Source organism: Uranotaenia lowii, chromosome 3, assembly GCF_029784155.1.
Source record: "Uranotaenia lowii strain MFRU-FL chromosome 3, ASM2978415v1, whole genome shotgun sequence".
Taxonomy (NCBI): Eukaryota; Metazoa; Arthropoda; class Insecta; order Diptera; family Culicidae; genus Uranotaenia; species Uranotaenia lowii.
Window position 1 is genome coordinate 183,913,397 of NC_073693.1, and position 25,661 is coordinate 183,939,057.

Consider the following 25,661-nt stretch of genomic DNA (forward strand, 5'->3'; position numbering starts at 1 on the left):
GACAAGAGGTGATATGACCACTACCCGAGGGTTGGGTGTATGGGGTCTCGAGTTGCACATTGTCTACCGTTCACTAGCCGCATGTTAGATTTATTGAAGGTAAATTGAAGTTGAAATTCTTAGGTTTGATAGAATTAAACGGGAAAATTCGAGTAAGCGGAACGCAGGGTAATGTAAAAAAAACTAAGACATGTTCACGAATGCGAGACGATTAACAACTCGACATTTGATGCTTTTTAAAAATTAACAGCGAAGAATAAATGAAAAATGGAAGCCAAGTTTAAAATGGTAAGACGAAGTTTACCGGGTCTGCTAGTTTAATTATAAAATAAGATATTCAAAATCTGATTCTGATGTATGAAGATTTTGGATCTTTATTTTCATTATCTTTCTCTTGAATTTCGAACTCTTATTCTAGATTTTTAATTCTATTTGAACTGAAATGAATGAAATACCATCAATTTTTGTAACACATGGTTTAAAATAAGTGAAAATGCGCACTTTTTTTCTTTGTATGTGTACACGTGTATTGTGGCAACCGGTTTGGCAAATGATTGACTCCTTCATCCAAATAACACCTACACGTCATGCGTATAATTCAAAACAGTCCACACGGAGGACTGGAGGAATTGTGAAGAAATTCAAAGTAAGGCTGAGGATGTGATAGAATATTTGAAAAAAAAAGAACAACTATTTAAAAGCATTTTTAATTAGAAAAAAGTTACTGGATAAGCTATCAGAAATCAGTTCGTAGCAATGCACAAATGTGTTTGAAAATCAGTCTTCAGCGGCAACAGGAATCCAGTTTATGTTTCTTCAGTTGGTCTGAGAAATATTGTCACATCGATCAACCCTTCACGATGTTGCTATTCTTAAGCTGGCTTTCTTAGTGATTGATTGGATTGTAAATGACCTTTGTTTTTTTCAAGTGCTAAATTTTAGCTTATAGCTTCGATAGTAGAAAAGAAACAATCCACATAAAGCTTAACAATTAACCAAATATATGAAATTATCGCACAACAGTGATTGGTATAAGACTATGAATATCGTTCTTCGATCATTTTTTGAATGCTAACTTTAGTAAATTTATCACAGGTGCTTCGAACGCTAAAGACACAAAGTATGACAAGATGAATGATAGCACGGCATTTCCGAAGAATACTGTAATCTGAAAATAAAAGACATAGATATCTATTTTATTTAGGGTACGCAAAAACAGTAAAGCTGCTGTGAACATAATTTAAAATTAGTTACCAATATTAAATTACTTACAAGAAGAAAAAAAAACAGACTGAATCTTTCTCGGCGTTTAAAAGTCAAATGACTAGCTGTTGAGGTGTCGAGTCAATAACTGTCGAGCTCGTGACTCAGAAACCCCAACAAGAGATACATAATCAAGCCAAGTGGTTGTGTCACCTCACCTGTTACTAGATACGAGTCGTAGTACGTGCTCATAATTTTTTTCTTATTAATATTCAAAATTTTCATATTCACGCGTACTTACCACCATAACATGCTGCAAATGAATAGGTGCCTCCATTTGAAAAGAAGTGGCCATCATGATCATTGGGTGTAACAAATAGGCGCAGTAGGATAACCTACTCAGTGGGTAAACACCACGGTAAGATAGAAAACTATTTACAGCAGGTGCGTAACCCCAGCAGCAAGACAGCGTGATCCATATGAGTGCTGCACCCCATGCTGGAAAACACCAAAATTGTACAGTAGTTAATTAATTTAAAAAAATCGCATTTTATGAACTATTACCCGTATGCCCTAAGCTCACATAGAGCGCTGTTGCCGGTACAGATAATTGACCATTCCATACTCCGAATACCAATGCAAACAGTATGGCCACCGAGATGAACCATAGAAGACCATTCAGTGCCGGCATAATCTTTGGAGGTTTTTTCTTGAAGTGATAGATGTATCCTGTAAGCATGCCTATGGAAAGAAAAGTGTTTGTATAAATACAACAAGATGTTATATTATTTGGAAAAAGCAGATATTATATGTACCGCTAAGTTACCTTTGGGAAAGTGATAAATTTGTAAAATTTTCTAGGGTGGCAGCGAAAAGGGTCATGTCGAGTTTCGAAAACCGACCAAATACATTTTGTAGATTGGCCCAAAAAACTGACCAAAATTTCAACTCAATAGAACTTGATTTTAAAGAGCTCAAGCTACAATTTTTACCCTAGAAAATCAAATAAGTGGGGATCAAAGGAAATCTGGAGTTTCGGGAAATCTGTGGCTTTATGTATATGGAATGTTACAGAGTTCGACTACAGTCGAAACAAAAAATCATTATTGCAATTTCTGTAAATTTTGTTATTTTGCCATTTTTGTCTTTTTTGTTACTTTTTCAATTTTTTTGTCATTTTTGTCACATGTCATTTTTGTTAATTTAGTCATTTATGTCACTAATTTCATTTTTGTCATTCATGTAATTTTTTTCATTATTATCATTTTGTAATTTTTGTTATTTAAAAAATTTTTTTTTATAAGAAATGGCTAAGTCTCTGAAAATAGAAATTGAAAATAAAAACTATTCTTCGAGATAACACCAGAGCTCGACGTTTTAAGCATTTTGAAGTAATATGGCATCAAAATCAAAATTTGGATTTTCCCGACTGCTTTTGCAAACCACCCCCCAACCCCTCAATTTTTCCCATACATCCATAGCCACCCTTACCTAAGAATACTTACCCATAATATACGGAGTAATCCTTTGCCATGGTTTGTCGTATAAAATATCAAACGACTCAAATGGCTCAGCCACTTTGTAGGTATAATTGAAGTGAATTGATAAATGAATAGATATAATCCAGGAAACAAGGACCAACATTCCTAGTATGGCAGCCGACAGCTTGATTCGCCTTGAGGATATAAAACGCAATAGGAAGGATTTTAAAACATATGCTAATGTAAAAATTTATGCAACATACCTAGAGCAAAACACTAGAATGGTAATTGCAATAATGTAAAACTGCATATCGTTTGCCAAATACCACGACCAAACCATGCACATTTCGCTGAACGGATACCAATTATTGATGTAAAGAATATTTCTCCACCAAAACTTATTACAAGTGATGTGATCGATGATTCCTGGGGTGAAGACTGATTTTTCGTAGGTCCATCTGCAGCAAGTAACAATTCATTAGAAGCTTAACTTAGGTGTTTTTTTTTTGTACATTTATTTAACGAGGGTATGTAACATAAGTTTTCACCCTTACTTAGGTGTACAGACATGAAATTAGTTAAGATAATTTGGAGGAAAATTTGCGCAAAATTGTGCTCAGTGCAGTGTCAAGCTGAAATACATCATACTTACTTTAAAGCCAGTTCATTTAAAATTATAACAAAAAGATACGCTGGAGTAAGCCGCAGAAATCGATACAAAACTGACAATGTGATTTTGTTCATCTTCGGGATGAGCGCCCTTGTTGTCGAATGTGATTTTCCGTTGTTTGTGCTTGCATTATTATCATTTTTCCACGAACGGTAATACAGTACAACTATCAGAGCACCACTAATGAAGAAAAAGGTGTCGACCGAAAATGTGGCATTCCCTACGACCTGATATCCGAATGAACGCTCCGTTATTTTCCTGTTGAACTGCGAAGGAAAAAAAATGCTAATTGTAACTTCAAGTCAAGCCGCAGGAAAGCATTCTGGGTGTTGTAACCAAAAATAAAATAAAGTTTCCTTAACTGCAACTGTTTTCGAAATTTATAACGAAACCAAAACATCAAATTTCGAATAAAATCAAAACTTCTCCTAAAAATATATTGAATAAAATTGTTTTATTTCTTACCCTGTTCTCACCAACTGCAAACAGCTGTAAATATGTGTGCACCATTATGGTCCACAGTAGAGAATACAACCGGAGTCCGTGAACGCAAGTAATAGAATCCTATCATAATAGAAAGAAACAAAAGTAAAACAAAATTAATTCATACATATTCATACACAATTCATACATATTCATAAATGATTAATTACACTAGTTTACTAAATTTATGAAAAACATCGTGAACTTTATTGACAGACCTATAGTTCTAATATACAATCAGGCACTGAATCCGAAAACGAAATTTAAAGAAGTGTCGTTACAACAGTTTTTGAGTTATGCTCCAAACATTACATTTTGTAAAAAGAAAAAAAAAGTACTACCTAGTACTTAGATCAAAACATGTCAGATCGCGTAACATCAATTTAAAATATGTTTTTTTGCATATTGAAGGTAAATAAATTTGCTATGAATCATCTAAACTTAATTGTTGCGTATGATTGGCAGTATTTTTGATATTTGTGAGTTTATGGTCGATTTAGATCTAAGTACAAGTACTTATTTTCTTTTTACAAAATTTCACATTTGTAGCATGATTGCAAAACTGTTCTACTGAGATTATTTTGAATTTAATTTTTGGATTCAGCGCCTATTTAACATTAATAATTACCGTGAAAGCACCAATGGCCGCGCAGTACCAATGGCCGCGCATTTTCAACTTTAATCTTTATTTTCCCCGAAATTCAACAACGAAAATTTCTATGTTTCGCATTTTCGGATACCTCCGCTACGTATCTTTCACTTGCCATACTAGAAATAAATTTATTCTGCTTTTTGAGGCCAGGAAAAAATAAAAACAAACATCGTTTTTGTCGGATGCCATTTTTTCTGTTGTCCTTAGTAAGTGAGCTAAACGGGTCCCTTTTTGTAATTCAGTTTTTTGTGTTTAATTCGCGCACCTTGGAAAATTTTTTCGAACGTAAGTTATTTGTTGCTGTATAATGAATCAATTGTGAAAAAAAGTGAACAGTTTGAAGGTTCTGTTGCGGAAAAAATTACAATTTTGTTGTGCACGGCCATTGGTACACTTGATTTTCGAATGTTTCTATTGCCGCGCACGGATAGTATTCTAGTATTTATCAGCAGTTAAACTTAGAGAACTTCTTCGGAATTTCACAAAGGTTACATAAGATTCACAGGCAAGTATTCCAATCAATGTTTTCCTTCACATAACCGGCTGAAGAAGCACAATTTTTTGAAACAGTGTCAGAAGAAACGATTATCTAATAAAAATTGCTACAAAGTGTTGGAAATTTGAGGTTAGATAGCAATCCGGATCTGTTTAGTTTTAGTTGATCAGTTTCCTCGTGGATTTTCAGACAGCTCGCCGAATTTGTGATGATTTATCGAAATCGGGACCGAAAACATTGTTCCATCTCCGACAAAATAATGCTTTGTAAAAATGGCGCCTCATACTAATTTTGCACTAGACTAGTTTCACAAAACAATGACGACAAATCGGTATTTGTTGAGTGAATCTTGAAAATCCTTACCTGAGAATAATCGCAATGAGCCTGAGAGCTATGTAAACAGCATTTCAAACTGTTTGGGTACCTTATTCACTGTTTAAACCAAATTAAGAAGTGCGCGGCCATTGGTACACTTGTGAGCGGCGATTGGAACAAGCATCATAAGCGTGCGCGGTCATTGGTACACCAACACTTTTTACAAATTCGCGTTTTTTGTGACGTTAGAATGAAAAATCTCTCACTTTTAAATTTTTCCCTTAAAGAACGTAAGTTTGACTACGTGTCAGTGCTTTTGTTTTCGGAATCGCACAAAAACGATTTTTGTACGGCACAGAGAACATTCATCATAGCTTAAATGCGCGGCCATTGGGTCCTTCACGGTACAGCTCTTTCAGTCCACGATTTGCATTGGATGGTATGGTATATTTTGTGGAGCTTTAATCAAAATCAATTTAAAGAAAAGAAAAAAAAGAGTTTTCTGTCTAACGACACAACCTGGTGAGCATTATTTCTCCAATCCACTCGGTTCATGGCAACCGTTCTTCAATTTCTCGGGCATCCCACCTCGCCACCACCTCACTCGTTGCGCCCTTGCTCATCTCGTTCCTACCGGACTCGCAACGAATACTTGTTTGGCAGATCTTTACAATAAGTGAGTTTATTTTAAATATCTTTAGAATTTTTATGTTTCCTGTAAGATCACCCTCAAAGAGTTTTTTTTTTTTGAAAATCTCAAGGCACTACGTTCTGCCTCTAAGTTTATGAATTAATGTATTGGCAACAATGTTCGGAAAATCGCTCAAAAAAGCAATCAGCATTTATTCCAAGCTGGAAAACGTTTACCTCCCAGTGCTGTGATACGCACATGGTGATGGTTTCCGTTGAATATTTGTCGAACATCATCACTAACTAGATGCAAGAAAATATACCACGCCCCATCGGGGGCTACCGTTGCTATTCGTACCATGGCTTTTCAAAGGTGATCGACATACTAGATGATAAATTTTGAACGTCACTCACACAATCATTCTCCAATGTCTATTCACGCATCATTGTTTATAATGTTTGTTATTGATAGAAATACCAGGACCACATGTTTAAAAAAAGTCGTAGCACATGCTGAACAGTTCATTGCGGTTATCTAGTAGAAATTTTTCCTTCTACGCAAAGCGAAAATTAAAAAAATCAACTGATCACAGATCGCTAAAAACTGATACATATCAGTTGTGATCCTAGAAGGTAGAAAATCATCAAAGAAGGCTATCATCATCGAGACGTTCTTACAATGTGGTGGAAAGAGAGGTGATGAGAAGGAAACGTTGCAAAAGTAGAAGTAAAGTTTTTTTCTTCGTAAACATAGTTACCATGACAGAAGTGACGTCACTATCGACCATTTTCGCGACCCATTTTGCCTAGGATAAATGAAGCTCCCTGACAACGACGCGTCGCGACGCAGGGCTTGTTTATGTTTATTTTTCATTTTTCTCTCCGACGTGCAATAGTGTGCGTTCCTTTGCGCCACCTTATACCGTATTTGTTTTCACCACCCGAAAGTGTTGCACCTTCCAAGCTGAAAACGAGCATGAATCGAGTTTTGCACCCACCTTTGTTGGTGTACGTGAAATCGGCAGTGTCAACAGAAAACATCAAGCTGTCAAAAATCCATTACAGCTGGTATTTGTTTTGGTTTGATTTCGAAAATTGAAACAAATTTACTTTAGTTGATCATTGTCTAGTAAATAATATGAAAATTTTAACATGAATTTATGTATTATGTTGAATTGTGAAGATTTCAGATTTATTTTGCTTGGTAGATTCGCCTCTGGCTCTGATGATAACTGCAATACCGGCTGATTCTAGGTGGTCTATGTTTGCTGCTGCTAGACTGCAGTTACCCCAGCTTGAAGGTTCCGGTATTTTGAACGTTTATTCCTCGCAAATCTCATCTTCGTTCGAGTACCTATTTCCGTTTCTAGATTACAAAAGAAAAATTCTTGGAAGTCAAATTGGCGAACTCAGATCGCGGAAGTCGGGGGAGAAAATTTTGCTAACAGACCGAAACGAACGAAATTCAAGCTCCCAATGCGGGTGTAGTCTCGAACTACCGTTTTTGAAGGGCAACGTGTGGGAATCCGGGACTTGGGGCAACCGAGTATTGTCACCCTAAGGCACAGCTCGAAGCAGAGTAGCTTCGATGCAGCTGAACGATTCTTGCTGTGGAGACCAACTTATAGGACCCTCCCGAACAAGAAAACTTTTCGGTTTGGGCGATTCCACCAGATCTTTGGGTTGGCCTTTTTGCACTCGGATTTGCTGCTCTTTTTCGTCATCGCCTGGAACCGATTGCAGCAAGCCTTCTGGGCACATCTCTTCTTGGGAGCGTTGTTTGCTTTGGAACGTGCCATCCAGGTGAAATTCTCCGCCTCTTTTGGAAACGGCACTGGTATTGAATCCGAAACAAGTTTCCGTTCTTCGGGATAATAAAGAGAAAAAAACAGCTCGAACGCAATTTTTGCGGTATAGAAATAAACCAACCAGCTGATATTTGTTTACATCGGGAAGCACGTGCTGTCAAAATTCATGATAGTATTGGTGAGAGCGCGAGCAACACCGAATATTTTCAGAGTGTTCCACCGTCCACTTTATGGTGCACTACCAGTGGACTACTCATCCTGAAAACGAGCATGAAAACAGCAAAAAGTGCACTACCGGTAGTGCCCCGGTGCACCACCACACGAAAACAAATTCTCTATTAGTAAAAGTGTACCTCATTGACGTTCTTAGCTGATAGTCTGCGTCCGTCTTTACCGCATCATGTTTTGCAAAAGTGTTTCAAATACAGGAGCGTCCTTGTCATGCAAGATTATTTTTCTGGTTTGGATGGAGAAGGAAAAATTGACTGCTTCGATTTTTTGGCTCAGAATGTAGTAAAGCATAGCTCAGTGAAAATGATTGATTTTCGGAACATTGGTGGCAGAATAGTTAGTAGTGCAGGCAGTAGGCCTTAGTCCCCATTTTTCCTCCTCCTTTAAGGCAGATCCAGCTGACGTAGCCTTAGCGATTACATGCTCTATCTGTGGGTTATGAAATCAATGTAATCATATAGGGATAGTCTGCACAGCTAAATGAACTTTTCAGGTGCAGAGAACTCTTACGACCCCATATGGTCGGGATTCGACCAGACTGAACTTGATTTCGAGATGATTGAGTTCAAAATTCACAGCCCTACCAATCGGTACCATTTCAAAAGATATCTTATTTAAGCATTCTACCAACAAATTTTAGACTCTTTTCAAGGCATTGGGCTATACTGGTTGATATATGATACCCAGTTTAGTAGCACATTGGATTTTAATATCGATCTGTTTGCACTCAGTTCTCTCTGGTTGAACCAAAATGTTGAAAAATCTGCCATGCTATATAATTTGACTGGGCAATTTGCCTACTAATAGGCGCTTTATAGGCAGCACCCTACGAGTATGTCTGATGCTCGTAAAATTGCATTTTTCGTTGAGCCAGAGTGAGCCGAGCCATACAAATTTACCACATTGTAGTTGAGAAATATTTTAAATTTTAACTTACCGGTCGTGTCCTAAACGATGGTAAGCAACGAAAATAAGCTTCTTATCATTAAATGTTAAATATCCTTCCAATCCATTAGGAGAAATGGAAAAACAATTCAAAAGACTCAGTTCAGTCTGTCTGAACGAAAATTAAAACAAATGTTGACGATCCGCAACATGAATTTTTTGACCACTTTGACCTGATTTTTATAGAGTAGGTAGTTTAACATGTTTTGCGTCCGCTGCAATTGATATTTAACTATTTTCTTCAATTTGGCGTTCAGTTCGGTCTGGTCGAATCCCGACCATATATAGACCGAACTGAACGCCAATTTGAAAAAAAAATGAGTTATCAGTTGCAGCGGATGCAGAATATGCTAAACTACCTATGAAATGAAAATCAGAACATTTATCTAATTTTTATGTTTTTAATAGAAAATTTCACGGTTGCAGACAGTGGAAATGGCAAAAATGCGTTGAGCCAAAGTGAATAGAGAGCCACCTCAGAGGAAATATGAAAAGCATTTTTTAGTCATGAAAACTGATATTGTGCGAAATTATCTTATTTGTGTAGGTTTTTTCGATTCTATAGGGGAGAGTGGGGATACTTGATCCCCTTTTCTTTTTTTCACCATATCTTTTTGGAAAAATTTAGCAACTCGCCGTCTTTGACATTTTCTGACAGCTTGTAACTTCAAGTTTGTATGCTCCAAAAATTAGAACGATACTTGAACCCGTTGATGAACTAGAAGCATTTTCGTGGGAGTAAAAAAATGCGATTTTTCTGAAGTTAGGGGATATTTGATCCCCTATTGAAGGAGACTTGATCTTTTATTCAGGAAGCCCTAATCCTTGTATAAAAATCAAACAAAACCCCAAGATAGAATGATTATTGACTATTTTGGTCATGTTGGTTCTCATTTCACAATTTATAGCAGACATAAGAAGAAAATTCTTTAATTTGTTTCAACGCTAATTACATTGCATACTTAAAGACGCTATTTTTTTATAATTAAGAGAAAATTAATTATTTTTGCTCTTATCTTCAGACAATTGTTTGGTAAATATTAGTTTTTTGACAAATATCAGTAATTTCTTAATCAGCAATCATAACGATCAATTCAGAGAAGAATATGCCGTTTGGAAGGGGGATCAATTGTACCCAACTCTAGGGGATTGTACCCATAATCAACTTTTTTTTTTTTGTTTCGATTATAGTCGTTTTACCATCTTTATGGCATTCGCGACTTTAATCAACATTTTAAAAAACTTTTTCTGAAAAAAGTTGAGAGTTTTCCATTGCTTTGAAAATATGGCATTATGAAGTTCATTTTACGCTCGAACGATTGATACATTGGAACAAATATTTTATTTCATAAATTTCCCATGTAAGGAACATTTTAAAGTGATGAAAAAAGATCTTCAAGTTACATTTTGTGAAATTTTTCAAACAAAGTTCAATTACTCAAACAATTATTTTGTTAAAATTTTTTAAACTACAAGCATTGTTATTTTGCTCATTTTGGCACATTTTTCTAGAACATTTGATCTTTGTAAGACTTTCCAGTTTCGAGATATACACTGCCGGCCAAAAGTTTGGGATTACCCACTAAAAAACATGCAAATTTTGATCGTTCATATCTCAGCCGTCTTAGGACATATTGCAAGTCTTCTGATCTCATTTGAAAGATAATGAGCAATAGCTATTTCGGAAGTCTTTTGCCCATAAATAATGTTTATAGTTTTGCACCTAAAACTTAACCTAAAGTTAGAACATTTTCAAAAAATCGCACTCAATAATCAAAGCCAATCATCTCGCGATAGGGTGAACCAAATTTCAAAATTTAAGTTGCATTAGAATCCTTATTGTATACCTTTCAAAACACAATAAAAAAATTGTGTGCAAAAATTTAAGAAAGTACTATTAATTAATAAAATAGACACTTAAGTTATCGTCCAAAAGTTTGGGATCACCCCTCAGTATGGTGTATCGGCCAAAAACATGCAAATTTATCTCATTCATATCTTTCTCATCTAACATCGTATTGCAGATCTGAAGGGTGCATTTGAAAGCTTAGAAATTGTTGTTTTTTCATAAATTCATACAAAAATTATATTCTCACGAGTTCGAGCCCAAGAGTAAACATCGAACACAGTTGTACCGGATAAGTTTTTCAATAACGATCCGCCAACTGTAACGTTAATAAAGTCGCGAATGCCATGAAGATGGTAAAACGACTATAATCGAAACAAAAAAAAAAAAATAGTGATAACCATAAAAAGATTACTTGAAGTTAATTGTTTTTTGAAAATTCACACTTATGATTGTGAATTTTTTATGGTTATGGATTTAAAATATAATTTTTTAATGAATTTATGAAAAAACAACAATTCCTTATCTTTAAAATGCATCAGATAAAAGAATGATCCCAAACTTTTGGCCGATACACCATACAAGGGGTGATCCCAAACTTTTGGACGATAACTTAAGTGTCTATTTTATTTATTGATAGTACATTCTTAAATTTTTGCACACAATTTTTTTATTGTGTTTTGAGAAGTATACAATAAGGATTCTAATGCAACTCAAATTTTGAAATTTAGTCCACCCTATCCCGAGATGATCGGCTTTGAATATTGAGTGCGATTTTTTGAAAATGTTCTAACTTTAGGTTAAGTTTTAGGTGCAAAACTAAAACATTATTTATGGGCAAAAAACCTCCGAAATAGCTATTGCTCATTATCTTTCAAATGAGATCAGAAAATTTGCAATATGTCCTAAGACGGCTGAGATATGAACGATCAAAATTTGCATGTTTTTTAGCGGGTGATCCCAAACTTTTGGCCGGCAGTGTAGCTAAGGAATCAAGTATCCCCAGGGATCAAGTATCCTCATTCTCCCCTACAGTTCTGCGGCTGCGGCTTATCTGATAAATTAAATAATAAAAAATAGTTCCCGTTGCTAAAACCTTCATATTGCAGATTGTTGGCATTCGTTAAAATCTCGTTCAGCCAGACGAACCGAATCCCTTGAATTTTGTTTTCCAATTTATCTAAGGAAATGTTAGTATTTTTAACATTTAACGATAAAATAAGCTTTATTTTATTGCTTACTGTCGCTCAGAGCGTAACTGGTAAGCCCTTGGGTGATGCTCGTAAATGATAGTGCATGGCGATTTTTTTCAATATTTTGGTTCAACCAGAGCGAACTGAGAGCATACATATTGCAATTAAAATTAAGTTTCCTGCAAGTTTCGATTCCCGATACATATATTGGTATGGGCATTTTATGAAGGTTTTTCTATGATGATAGAGTAAAGTTTTTCTGATGGTTACAAAAAAAAAAACAGTTCAATTTCTTCTCAATGAGATAAACAAATGAATAACAGTTTTATTAAAACATTTATGACTCATCAGAAATATGCATTCGATTTTGGTTTGCGAGTTATTTTCCTTAATTTACCTTGCTTGAAGTGTCGACCGATAGAATTGTTCTCGAGTTCGGTCCAGCAGCGAAACATAGGAGAATTTCAGAAAGTTTACCTAGAAATAAAAATAGAACACAAATTGTGAAAAAAGCAATTAATGAATACAATCGTTATACTAACAAATCATTTTGCTTTTCGAGGACGATTCGATGTTCCTGCTACTTTTTTCGGACGGCACATTGTTGTTCCCATGAACAGAATTCAATTCAATAGTTTTGTTGTCAGAGTCGAACAGCTTTTCCAAACCATTTAATTTATCATCACTAGGTTGTACTACAGCAGTTTTCTTGCCTTGGTTCAAAACTTTACACATTAATGTTCGCTCATAATATGTAGCAAATACCACTGTCGCAGTGACTACAATCAAGGCTACGCTGAAAAATAAGAAATGTTGAAATTGTTACAGTTTTGGTAAGACTCATCAATGAAAAAATTCTCCTATAACAACAACAACAACAAATCTGTCATTTTAAAAACACTGTTAGGTTTCAAACTTAATGTTGTCTCGCTACATAATCATATTTTTTTTCCTAAAATACGTATTTAAAGCCAAGTTGTTTGACAGGTAGTGACGTATTTTCATTTGCATTATTGGATACATTACCTTAACAAAAAGAATCTCGGATCTTGTAGCAAGCTGTAACTGCCAGGAACTGTGCGAAGATTGACTATCTCCAACTTGTTGCAATTCACAGAGCTACTGTTGCACATTTTCATGTTGTTTATTATTTTTGAATTACGATCTTCTTGTAATATTTTATACACATCATTAACAGAACACGATTTGGGTAGGCATTGTCCAATTTGCAATATGGTAGGCTAAAAGGAGGAACACGAGTTGACTTTAAAGGATGTTTTCTCACAGTAATTTTTAAAGAGCCATTAATGTTAAAAGTATGTGCTTATATAACGTACCTCAGGCATTATGTCGCTTAGCTTCATCCTGATGGTGGCCACAAAAAATATCATCTCGATGAAGTTTTCCGAGCCGTTGTTAATGGCATTCTGTTGATTGACTTCTTCACAAAATGACTTCGAACCAAGCCAAAAATCGTTACCGAAAAATGCCTGTCCGCCGTACCGGCCAGATGAATCGCTCGCTGAAATATGAGACATGAGACAAATATAAGAAAAAAATTTAAAAAATCTTTGGATTAGAATCATTCAAAGTACGAATCGGCTTTGAATGTGCTACTATTTTTACATCCATTATTTTTTACAGCTTCGAAATGTTTTAATTATTTTTTTAGTTTAAGGGCTCCTTAGAATGGGAAGTTAATTCCCCCTCTTAAATTTCGACTCGCAATTTGTTTTGATTTATGGTCATCAAGAGGTGTACTACTATGTAAGCATGTCTGTAGGTGGGGGCGAAGGGGTTTGCGTTGTTAAAACCATGAAACCCATGAAGCTTCATAAACATCACGCAAAAATAACTACTTCACACTAAAATCCTAACTCCGAATTTGAACATACAGTCAGTAATTGTAATTGTGTAATTGTGATTTTTATTTACGGGAACCTTCAAGTTACAAAATAAACTTAGTGAAAATAACAGTGACAAAAGTTAGTAACCAAGTACATTTTTCATCATCATTTTGCTTATGTGCCTTGTAAAATTGATGTTTCATTAAATAAACTGTACTGACGGATTCTAGATACTGTTAGAGTTCTTTAAGACTACCATGAAGTTATTTTTTGGAAAAATTGAGTAACAAATGTGCTAGACCCATTTGAACTGTTACCATTTTTTTGTTTATTTTTTGATTATTTCGATTATAGTCGTTTTAATTTTTTTTTTTGTTTCGATTATAGTCGTTTTACCATCTTTATGGCATTCGCGACTTTATATCAACGTTGCAGTTGGCGGACGGTTATTGAAAAACTCATCCGGTACAACTGATTTCGATATTTACTCTTGGGCTCGAACTCGCGGACATCGGCTCAGGAGACAACGGGCTTGCCAACTGAGCTATATCACAAGCCCATAGTCGGTTTGACATCTTTATGTCATTCGCGACTTATATCAACGATGCAGTTGGCGGACAGTCATTGAAAAACTTATCCGGTACAACTGTGATCGAAAATCTTGGGCTCGAACTCATATGGACATCTGCGCAGGAAGCAACTGACTTGCCAACTGAGTTACCGTCAACTGGGGCAACATGTAACACTTTGCAACTTCAATGGCTTCTAAAATCTTAATGCCTACAGATAATCATACATATTGTATATCAAAAGTTTTATGGTTGACGGGACACCAAATTGACGTAGTCAGAAAAATTATTGGTTTTACCAGTTATTTTTAAATTTTCAAAAACATGCGATTTTCACCCTACTAAGAAAAAGGGGTAAGTTGCAACAAACTCTGTTTGTGTGAAAAATCAGTTGAAAACGTTTGAAAATTTAAAGTTTTTGATAGGGGAGTGTGGGGTTTATTGGACCACTTTTTTTCTTTGCTTCATAACTTCTTTATTATAAAAGATAAAAAGAAAAAGTGGAAAGGTTTTCTAAATTTTTAAGGTATCATTAGACATTTTTGTTTATTTTTTAAATACATGAATTTCCCGAGTTCTGACTGTTTCAAAAAAAGTAATTTTTTCCTGGATTTTGAAAAACTGTGGGGAAACGTGGGCCACCATATCCAAATTGACAAGATAACGTGCAAAGTTTATGAGTTGACCCAAAACTGAAATTTCAAAATTCATTTAGTTATTATAAAGCAATTCCAGATGAGGAAATAAAAAAGAGAATTGTGTATGATCGAATAGTTTCTAATTCCTGGTTCGCGAACGTTTTGGCAAAATTCCTTATAAAGGATTTTTGTACGTCTCTATCGCATTGGAAAAAATGAAAAAAATATTTTTCACAAGTCTTCATTTGGCATAAGAAAACTTTGAAGATAGGAAAAACCTTTTTTAAGTTCTGAATGCGTATAAAAACACCAAAATAAAGGTGGCCCAAGATACCCCACAAAATGTGGTCCACGATTCCCCACAAGCAATGATTTGCAAATTGGTTGCGTTTGTGTGACTTATTGATATTTTATTAAAAATTCCTTTTCCACGTGGAAGATCATGACAAAACTAAGATCATAAGCGTATGAACATATTTTTGTTATGTATTTAAGGTCTCCCACGAATGCAATTTTCTGGTGCTTTTTTTAAATTTTGTTTATACATTTTTCTAGGCTAGTTAAATAAAGAAGCATATGATACGTACATAAGTCAACAACATATAGAAAAACATGCTTACGCAAAGCGACGACGATGACAGTTGGATATTTAGAGTGGCCCACGTTTCCCCATGGCCCACGTTACCCCACTCTCCCCTACATTTGTGATGTCATGACGCATAAAGCACCAATTGCAGTAATTTTTGGTTTTGTTCGAATTAAATTTTACATTTTTCTTTCAAAAATGTTTTTAAGGAAAAAGTGTAATTTTGTTGCATACACTTAGGGGTAAAAAAATACTACAAATATTCTATTAGCTTAAATCATGAAAATAAATCTTAGGATGGATGAAATTTTAATGTTACCAAACGCATAATGCCAAACAATCATATCTCAGCATATAGAAACAACATTTATGAGGTTTGGTTCTGATTTTCATTTTGTTGCATTTTGCCCCAGACAGATAATTGATTTATAAAAAAATATATTCAAAAAAAATGGTAATTTGCTGAAAAATATTTTTACACCAACAGTGTCGGTATAGGATCATGAAAGCAATATAACATTTGTAGGTGATATCATGAAGCCAATCCGTCATACTGGGTAAAGTTTTTTACGGCATCGAAAAATGCAAAAAATTGTACATCTATTGCTCGACTTTTTTATAAGAATCCAAAGCTTTTAAAAACTTTTTCACGATCTTAAAAACTATGTCATCATCAATTTGTTATCATTCAATGATAACTTTTTTACAGTAGGTATATTGAAATAAAAATTCAATGAGTGTTGTGGTATACAAATGTTGCATCTAACCCTGCTTTTGAATGATGTCCCGTTTGACGGTACTAAAAATTGTCATATTTGATGCTTGAATTGTTGTTGTCTTTTCCAGGACAGTTAATATGTTATTACTTGTTTGCTTCTGAATTTTGATAAATTTATTTCTGTTTTCCTATAAGGTTACTCAGATGGTAATAATTCAAATGGGTCTAACCGGTCTAACACATTTGTTATTCCATTTTTCCAAAAAATGTCTTCTTGGTAGTCTTAAAGGACTCTAATGTGTATGTAGTTTATTTCATAAAACATCCATTGTATAAGGCACGTGAGCAAAATTATTGTGGAAATTTTTCTTAATAAGGTAGTCACTGACTGTAAACCATAAAATCTAGATTTCTATACATTTTTTACTTCCATAAATGTAATGCATGGATCATCCAAAATCTGGGCGCACTGTTTATTATACCATAGCGCTCCTAGTAGTCGGATCTGAAATGTTTCTTCTATTAGTGCTGAAAATTTCATAACGATTCGTTTGGTTTCAATAAAGTTACACGTAATGGAAGCCGCGAGGCGAAAATTAATTTTAGACACCCACGTCAAAAACCCGACGTGGTCTGGTTCAAAAATCGTGAAATCTGATTTTGGGCTGCTTCCTGGCCAAAAATTTTACAAAGCCACTGATCGAGGTGATGTCCGCGCCAAGTTCAAATTCGTTTTTGCCGATAAGTTGGCAAGAAAGTGTTCGATCTGGCAAGGTATTTGCAGCTGCGGACGAAAAACCCCGGTTTTTGTGAAAAACAAGACCATGCATCGGAGTGCATAAAAACGTTTTTTTTTTTCGTACATTAGTTCTCACAAAGGACCAGTAAAGTTTTCGCCAGATTTGGCAAGCTGCCACTACAGCTAAGAGGTGGATTTTGTCGAAAAGGACATCAACCAACCCAACTGCCTTCAATTCCGCCCTATCGAAAAATTTTGGGCAATTGTCAAGCAGAAGATGAAGAAGAATGGTAGGACGAATCGGGATGCATCAGAGATGAAGAGATTGTGGAACAAAATGGCCACTGTTCAATGTTCAAACTATGATGAGTGGTTCTCGACGAAAAGTTCGAATTTTTTTCTTTTTTTTTCCCTATGAAGTGCAATAAAAACTCTACATTTTGATTACAAAACATTTTTATTTTGTTTATGTAGTTCCGAGATAGACCCTTTTTTAATGTGTCCAGATTTTGCGTGATCCATGCTTCACAATGTACATTGTTATCAATATCTGCATAATTTTGTCATTAAGGGGGGAGTAGGGTCTAACACTTTCAAAAAATCGATTTTTTTATTTTCTTATTGTAAAACATTTCAAGAATGTTGTGTCAAATTTTCAAGTCATTCGAAGCAAAACTGTAGAAATTATAGGCCTTTATCTCCTCTTATCTAATACTGCAAGACAGAGAGAGCAGAAACTTCGAACGCGTTTTTCTCGAAAGCACATTTTAAAAGTCTGTGGACATCGTCATTTGAAAATTAATTATCCGATTCTTTTCAAATTTGGAACATATTTTCTACATATAAAATACCAAACCCCAACGATTTTTATTTTTTTTACTTTGGGGAGATTTTACAGGTAAAAAATGGCGAATTTTTTGTGAAAAATCGTAGTTTTTACTTCAAACAGCCAAAAAAATTCCAAATTTTTTTTTTAAGTTAAATAAATCGTTAGGGTCCAGAAAAACATCTATTAAAAATATTTTGCTCTGATTTTTTGACTTCAGATGATTCTGTGCTGAGATACAGTGTCCACCGCAAATCCTGTTTTCTAAAAGGCATCCTCGAAAGTGCTCCGTCACCGGCTCATTTTTTAATATTATTCTACGAAAAAATTACTAAATGTTCTTTTAACAATGCTTTGTATATAGCTCTAAAAAAATTCGTGAAAATGATGTTTTTTTTAACCGTTAGACCCTACTCCCCCCTTAATAAGATAAGCCCAGTTTTATTTATATCATTTGAAAAATTAAGCAAAAATCCAACTTGTTTTCAGGTATCACGATAAACCGATAAATACACTGTCTTTAGAACTACTTAAATTAAAAATCTAAGATTGCAAATTAAAATAACACATAGACAGGTGAGCAATTGGAGAATTAATTGCATTAGTATGACACATGAAGGAGTTTTATTGAATCACTTGAATTTATATTTTAAAAAGCTCAGCAAGAAGTTGAACTTTTAGAAGCATGACAGTGTTCAATATGCAAATAACCTAGTACACCGACAATCAAGAAACAAAGTTTATTTCATATTAATGTTGATTAAAAGTAAAATACCATCGCAATAATGATAATTTTTAGAGTTCAGTCAATAAAATATCAGACATGAGAAGTTTGCACGATTAAATTTCCAAGAAAGATGTATCGGAAATCATTCGAAAAACGAAGAAATGTGGTAATTATTTAGGGTTTCACTTGTTTCAGTTTAAAATGACCTTCAAATAATAGTGTCAAGAATAGGATTGAAAAAATTAGATCGCACTGGTCAAAAGAGTGTCCTGATCTTATCCTTCCGCCCACTTTCCAAAACAAAAGAAGCGGAGATTGCAGGTTCAAGTCCTGTCGGTGAGCCGTTGTATCTTTTTCGAAATTTTCATGATATTTACGGCTTATGTTCTTTCGTTCTTTGATAGTTCATGTTTCTCTAATTTCTTTCATCACATATGAAAATGTGATCATTTTCAGGTACAAAGATGTACCAAGCGATTTCATAACATCAGTATTGATTTCAACAGAGCAACACCTCCCTGTGTAACTGGTCTGCTCGGAACCTTGAGCGGCACTGATTGTTTCTTCATCTGACCGTAAGTTGCGGCAAACCCGAAGCAATCGACCATGTGCTCGCTCGGCTAAAATCCCGAGTCGATGGGTGGGGTTAGAGAAACAAGAGAGATCAATAGAGGGAAAAGATCACATGCGGGATATACATGGTGTTTCGATAGAAGGTCCAGCAGTTGATCGGCAGAGCTCGATTGCTCGTGTTCGCCGGTTCCATCACGTTCACCGTGGTGGAATTGGCTAACGCGCCGTTGTACCGAAGCGGAGATTGCAGGTTCAAGTCCTGTCGGTGAGCCGTTGTATCTTTTTCGAAATTTTCATGATATTTACGGCTTATGTTCTTTCGTTCTTTGATAGTTCATGTTTCTCTAATTTCTTTCATCACATATGAAAATGTGATCATTTTCAGGTACAAAGATGTACCAAGCGATTTCATAACATCAGTATTGGAAAACAAAATTGTTTGCTAGTATGCAGAGGTGACCTCGGTCCTAAAGCACAAATTTATTTCTTTCATCCCCTTCTCTTTCTTCCAATCTATCGATTGACTACTAGCACGTGGCCGGTGCCGTTATTGACGTCCAAAGAGAGAGCATCAGTTTTGTGCATTGTGAATGAGTAGACAATCCCAGGTTCTACAATCCCAGGAACTACTAACTGGTACAAATTGTATCAAGAAATATGTGCTGCACGTGTTATGAACTGAGATAAAAATCAGAATTATCTTCAGTATTTCACATCAGTACAATCAGCAACCTTGACCTGTTTCATGTAAATATTTTTATAATAATCATGTAATTTTTTTTACCATTTTATTTTCTCGCAAAATATATAAAGCTATGATCATTTAGTATCCGGGAACTTTATTTTGGTGATAGCTACGCTACTAGAGCTCGGATATGCAACTTTAGCAGCGTTGTGTTTGTTATAAAAAGGACTATCTTGCCTATTTTTTGAAGATTTTTAAGTTAGCGTGTGTTTGAGATATTTTCGATGCAAAAAGACATTGTAAAAGTAATGTTGCACAATCGCTTCGGGAATTCTTCATTAATGGCTTGAAAACTCATAAATTATTGATTTTTTCTGAAATTTTTCTTTGGCTCAAATGGTTAAGAAGTATAAGAAGTCACTCTAGGATGCTCAAGAAGTTCAAACCAAGCATCGTAGTGAAACCCTTGATCTCAACTCAACTATGGTAAAAATTCTATGGTTAATTGGGATGAGTGAATGCAGACCTCTTAAATATGCAGTAAATCCATTTCCGGCAGATAAAAAGTGTTGCCTGACTATTAGACACCAAGTAAATAACTAATAGTGAGCAGATCCATAGATCGCAATCTGTGCAACCGGTTTTACGCAATGTGACAGATGTGTTCTGATGGACAAAGAAATTTATGCTAAAACCGAATTCAAATTCTTCGAGATGCCTACTCATGAAAGATTCCAACCAGATTCCAATTAGTTTTTCAAGGTGAATTTGTGATGTTTTTGCAAAGGTTTTGCTTTTGTGTACATGACTGAAAAAGTGTGCAAAGATAAAAAACAGATTTTATGATAAAGTTGTAGTATTTCTTGAAATCAACGGTTTTTTTACATAAAATTTCATGTTAACACCTTCATTTCCTCCATAGAAAGTTTTTCAATTAAATGAAAAGTTTTAAAAAAACACACGTTTGTAACAGTCCGGATTCTAAATGATCATAGCCTTAAAAAAATTAAAATCAGTTATAAACATAAACACATACAATATACACGAACAAAATGCATATACACTGCCGGCCAAAAGTTTGGGATCACCCACTAAAAAACATGCAAATTTTGATCGTTCATATCTCAGCCGTCTTTGGACATATTGAAAATCTTCTCATCTCATCTGAAAGATAATGAGCTATAGCTATCTCGGAGGTATTTTGCCTAAATATAATGTCTTAGTTTTGAACTTAAAACTTAACCTAAAGTTATAACATTTTCAAAAAATCGCACTCAATATTCAAAGCCGATCATCTCGGGATAGGGTGGACCAAATCTCAAAATTTGAGTGGCATTAGAATCTCTATTCTTTACTTCTCAAAACACAATCAAAAAATTTTGTAAAAAATTCAAAAACGTATTTTTAATTAATAAAATAGACACTTGAGTTATCGTCCAAAAGTTTGGGATCACCCCTTTGTATGGTGAGTTTGGGATCATTCTTATAAAAATATGCAAATTTATTTTATTCATATCTTTCTCATCTCACATCGTATTGTAGATCTGAAGGGTTCATTTGGAGGCTAAGGAATTGTTGTATTTTAATAAATTCATTCAAAAATGATGTTTTGAAGTGATAACCATAAAAAAAATCACCTGAAATTAACTGTTTTTTTGAAAGTTCCCAGATTTTTTTTATAGTTCTCACCTTAAAATATAATTTTTGAATGAATTTATTAAAAACCACCAATTCCTAAGCTTCCAAATGAACCCTTCAGATCTGCAATACGATGTGAGATGAGAAAGATATGAATAAAATAAATTTGCATGTTTTAATAAGAATGATCCCAAACTCACCATACAAAGAGGTGATCCCAAACTTTTGGACGATAACTCATGTGTCTATTTTATTAATTAAAAATACATTCTTGAATTTTTTCTCAATTTTTTTTTATTGTGTTTTGAGAAGTAAAGAACAGGAATTCTAATGCCACTCAAATTTTGAGATTTGGTCCATCCTATCCCGAGATGATCGGCTTTGAATATTGAGTGCGATTTTTTGAAAATGTTATAACTTTAGGTTAAGTTTTAAGTTCAAAACTAAAACATTATATTTAGGCAAAATACCTCCGAGATAGCTATTGCTCATTATCTTTCAAATGAGATCAGACGATTTTCAATATGTCCTAAGACGGCTGAGATATGAACGATCAAAATTTGCATGTTTTTTAGTGGGTGATCCCAAAGTTTTGGCCGGCAGTGTATGCTGTACTTAGCAGTCATTAGAAAGGGCAATAACTTGATAGCCGAGTTTTTGAATGGTTGGCAATGAATAAGTTGATCAAGAACACCTAGAAAATCTGGGTCACCGGAATAATAAGCCGTAAGGTAAGCAACCATGCCGATTACCAATTATGTTCAACCATTTTTTCGTTGAAACTATTTTTTGAATCATATTTATTGTTTATAAAAAAAACGCAAAATCACACTTCATCAACTCGTTTTTTTCATAAATAAATTCGTTCTGTTTTCTACATGGACACTAGCGCTGCCCTATGATTTAATCAGCACCTTGAAATTATCTCTACATTTAACATACCTTTTAATGCCCAAACGGCACGCGCAGTCAGTTGTTGCAAGTAAATGTCCATATCAATGGCGCAATCATAGCTGAGATGTGGTTTTATGGCTGATACATTCCAATGAAAATGATCATACATTCCGGTGAAAACGTGGAAAACGTTTTCAGAACTATCGGTTTCATTATCTCCACCAGCTGTGCTTTTCAGAGCTCCCGATCTGCCTCTGAGGGACTTTGCATTATGCACTTGATAAATATGTCCAGCAGCTTTCGAGTCTCCTGCACCTTTCGATCCGCCATTAGTGACCATGTTGTTTTCACCATTCAGCTCAATATTATTAGAAGAACCATGCAAAGTTGTTGGAAAATTTTGCTCTAGAAACAGGTTCCGCGTACCGTTGATGTCCAATGGATTTACCCGAAATGATTCGCCGATAACATCATCTTTGTCAATTTGGTCGGGTTTCATCAACATATCTAATTTCGAAACATAATGTTGCTCTATGGTTTGTGCTGATCCTCTGCCACTGGTAGAATTCTGAACACCATTATTCAATTCTGAAGCAACCAGCTCGAAGTCTGCCTGTACGGTGTTGCTTCCATTTGATGGTATTTTTGCAATCGATGACTGGTTTTTGCCATAATAACTTTCATCAGTAAGTGCACACCTGAACTGAAGCGTGGTTAGAAGTAAACCAATTTGAATTAAGGTGAACACATGTTGAGCCATTGCCACTAGTAGATAATTTTTCACTCCTGTTGAAGCGTTCACGTTATTAGTTTTAAAGGACACTTTTCAAAAGTTACTATTTGATAATGAAAATAGGACCCAGCATTGTTATTTCGATGGGTTGCAGGGTGGTGAATTTCTAGAAACAGGCACTTGTTCAAGGGTTTACATAATTCAGAAAAGCACGTTAGAAAAGAAAAATCAGACACGATTAGTGACTGCAGCTATGGAAGGTTTAAAGCAAACTGAAATGCAATTGGCTTATGCACATATTTCTGCCTTGTACAGACCTTTCCCAACGATTTTCATCAAGAAGTAGGGGTTGAACACCGATCGACTCAATATTGCATTTCTAATAACTGGATAAAAATTAAGACGCGCGTATACGTATGCAACGATGCAAAAGCCATTGCGCACATTTTAGCAATTGTCACTGAATGCAGTTGACTTGAAAGTTTGTGAAATTCCAAAACAAGTTTTCCAGCGCGTTCAAGTTATAAATTTAAGATCACATTATTTTAGTGGGTGGCTGCTGCAGTTCCTTATTGGGTACCAAATCCACAGTATGGCTTAGTTTTTATTGATTTCGCGTTCAGCTTGAAAATTTCTCGGCTATTAGCTTAAAACAAGATGATTCCAACAAAAACTGGTATTGCGGATGAGCACTTTACTACTTGCTCCAACAATTAAACACGGGTAAAAGTTGTTTTAAGTGAATTGCTCGAATTTGTATATGATTGTCGACATTTGAACCGAGCGGCATTCAAAATTCAGATTAAAATTAAGCTTGAGAATCAGGGCCGGATTAAACCATCGAGGGGCCCGGGGCAATTGTTTAATCAATGAATTAGTTTTTTTTTCATATACCATCCCATAGAATACATTATACCTAAAACATACAAAGGAACTGGGAATATTTTACCAATTTAGCCTTAAAACAACCATTATGTCTGCTTAGAAGGTAGTTTCTGATTTGGTCGTGTAAGGAACACCTTGTCGCCAGAAATAACTTCATAGAGTTTCTTCGAGCCCGAGGAAAACCACCTGACGTTCCAGTGAGGGATGTGTTGGTTGTGATGTATTTTGACTACATGTTCGAAATTTATTCTTTCCTAAAAGCTATCGATCTTCGTCTATAATTCTTTTTATTTTCATATTTACCTTTTTTATCTTCTTTTTCTTCAAAATAAAACTGTTAAGCTAAGCAAACAATTGTAAAAACAAAAACGAGTTTGGCTCCTTAAAGCCTCATGGTATGAGCCGCTTCAAATAAAGATACTACAAAAAAGGTAGTTTCTGATATCTGAAAACAATAACTGTTAAAAAATCACGCGCAAACTTTGCGGATGCTGTACGGGTGCGAAACTTGGTGCACATATGCGGTAACGACGCGAAAACTGCAAGTATTTGTAAACCGCTGCCTGCGGAATATCATCCGCGCTTGGTGGCCTGGCAACTGGATCTTGAATGCGGAATTACATCGCCGGTGTCATCAAAGGGCGCTAGATATCGATATTCGGGAACGTAAGTGGAGATGGATTGGGCACACGCTGCGAAAAGATAAAAACGAGATTTGCAGAGAGGCGCTAGATTGGAATCCAGAAGGTCATCGAAGAAGAGGCAGGCTCAGAAACTCGTGGCGGCGAAGCCTAGCCGCTGAAATCCAAACTGTCGACGAGAATCTTGACTGGGACCAGGTGAAGACGCTGGCTGCGGATTGTCAACAGTGGAGGTCTTTTACCACGGCCCTATGCACCGGAGGATCGGCGCGGGATCATTAAGTAAGTTAAGTAAGTGGAAATGTTGATCATATAGAAAATTACATTTGCACAAAAACCATTAAGATTGTTAACTTTTTCTAGAATTTTAAGCATTTATTGTGTTCTGGTGAATGCATTATAGATGCAATCTTATTTATTGGCAGAACGAAAGATTGGCGTTTTTTTTTATCCAGATTACATTTTTTTTCTAATTATTTAACTCTCGATCCACTTTCAAATTCAAATCCATGAAAGCGGATCGGGAGACGGCTACAGATGATCCCAAGCATTTTTAAGTCCTTTAGTAAGATCATATTTTTTTTTCAAGCAAAGATAAAGATTTATGATAAATATGCTCCACAGATATTTTTTTTTTCATAATTGAATTGTTTCATTTACTTCATAAAAATGGCTTGTTCTCAAATACCGGAAAAATAAAAAAAATCATATAAAGTCTGCTTCATTTAATATTGGAACAAATTCTTTTGCTCATTGTGGCGCTCCTAGTGGACGGATTTGGAAATTTTTTTCACCCACGTGTCGAGAAATTCATTACCTTTCACCATGTATTTATGTCATAACACCAAACGATAGCATATTGTAAACAACCGCCATGGAAGCCGAACGGAGAGATCAAATTGTGCACAGTTTTCTTGAAAATCCATTGTTGTCGGCATCGAAGCTAGCTAAACAGCTTAAAATGCCCAGAAATACCGTATGGCGTGTTATCAAGCAGTACAAGGAAACA

The 25,661-nt window shown here is 35.2% G+C and overlaps 1 protein-coding gene across 1 annotated transcript; it reads right to left on the reverse strand.

Moving 5' to 3' along the window:
* Window positions 1–691: 691 nt before the first annotated feature.
* Window positions 692–23,383, reverse strand: LOC129757948 (nose resistant to fluoxetine protein 6). Its single transcript, XM_055755363.1, has 12 exons — window positions 22,442–23,383; window positions 13,291–13,475; window positions 12,980–13,194; window positions 12,496–12,749; window positions 12,351–12,430; window positions 3,820–3,918; window positions 3,337–3,620; window positions 2,948–3,142; window positions 2,709–2,878; window positions 1,768–1,944; window positions 1,505–1,701; window positions 692–1,168 (listed from the first exon to the last, which is right to left on the reverse strand). Exons 1-12 carry the CDS (start codon window positions 23,151–23,153, stop codon window positions 1,058–1,060), a joined length of 2,679 nt encoding a protein of 892 aa, XP_055611338.1. The 5' UTR covers window positions 23,154–23,383; the 3' UTR covers window positions 692–1,057.
* Window positions 23,384–25,661: the final 2,278 nt, after the last annotated feature.

Bases quoted from the DNA above. Each gene is read 5' to 3' on its own strand.
- LOC129757948 (XM_055755363.1), bottom strand. From the start codon at position 23,153: ATGGCTCAACATGTGTTCACCTTAATTCAAATTGGTTTACTTCTAACC. The intron at 3,621-3,819 runs GTAAGAAATAAA...TTTCCTTCGCAG, and splicing joins TTGCAGTTGGTGAGAACAGG to TTCAACAGGAAAATAACGGA. The intron at 1,702-1,767 runs GTAATAGTTCAT...GGTGTTTTCCAG, and splicing joins TGTGAGCTTAGGGCATACGG to CATGGGGTGCAGCACTCATA.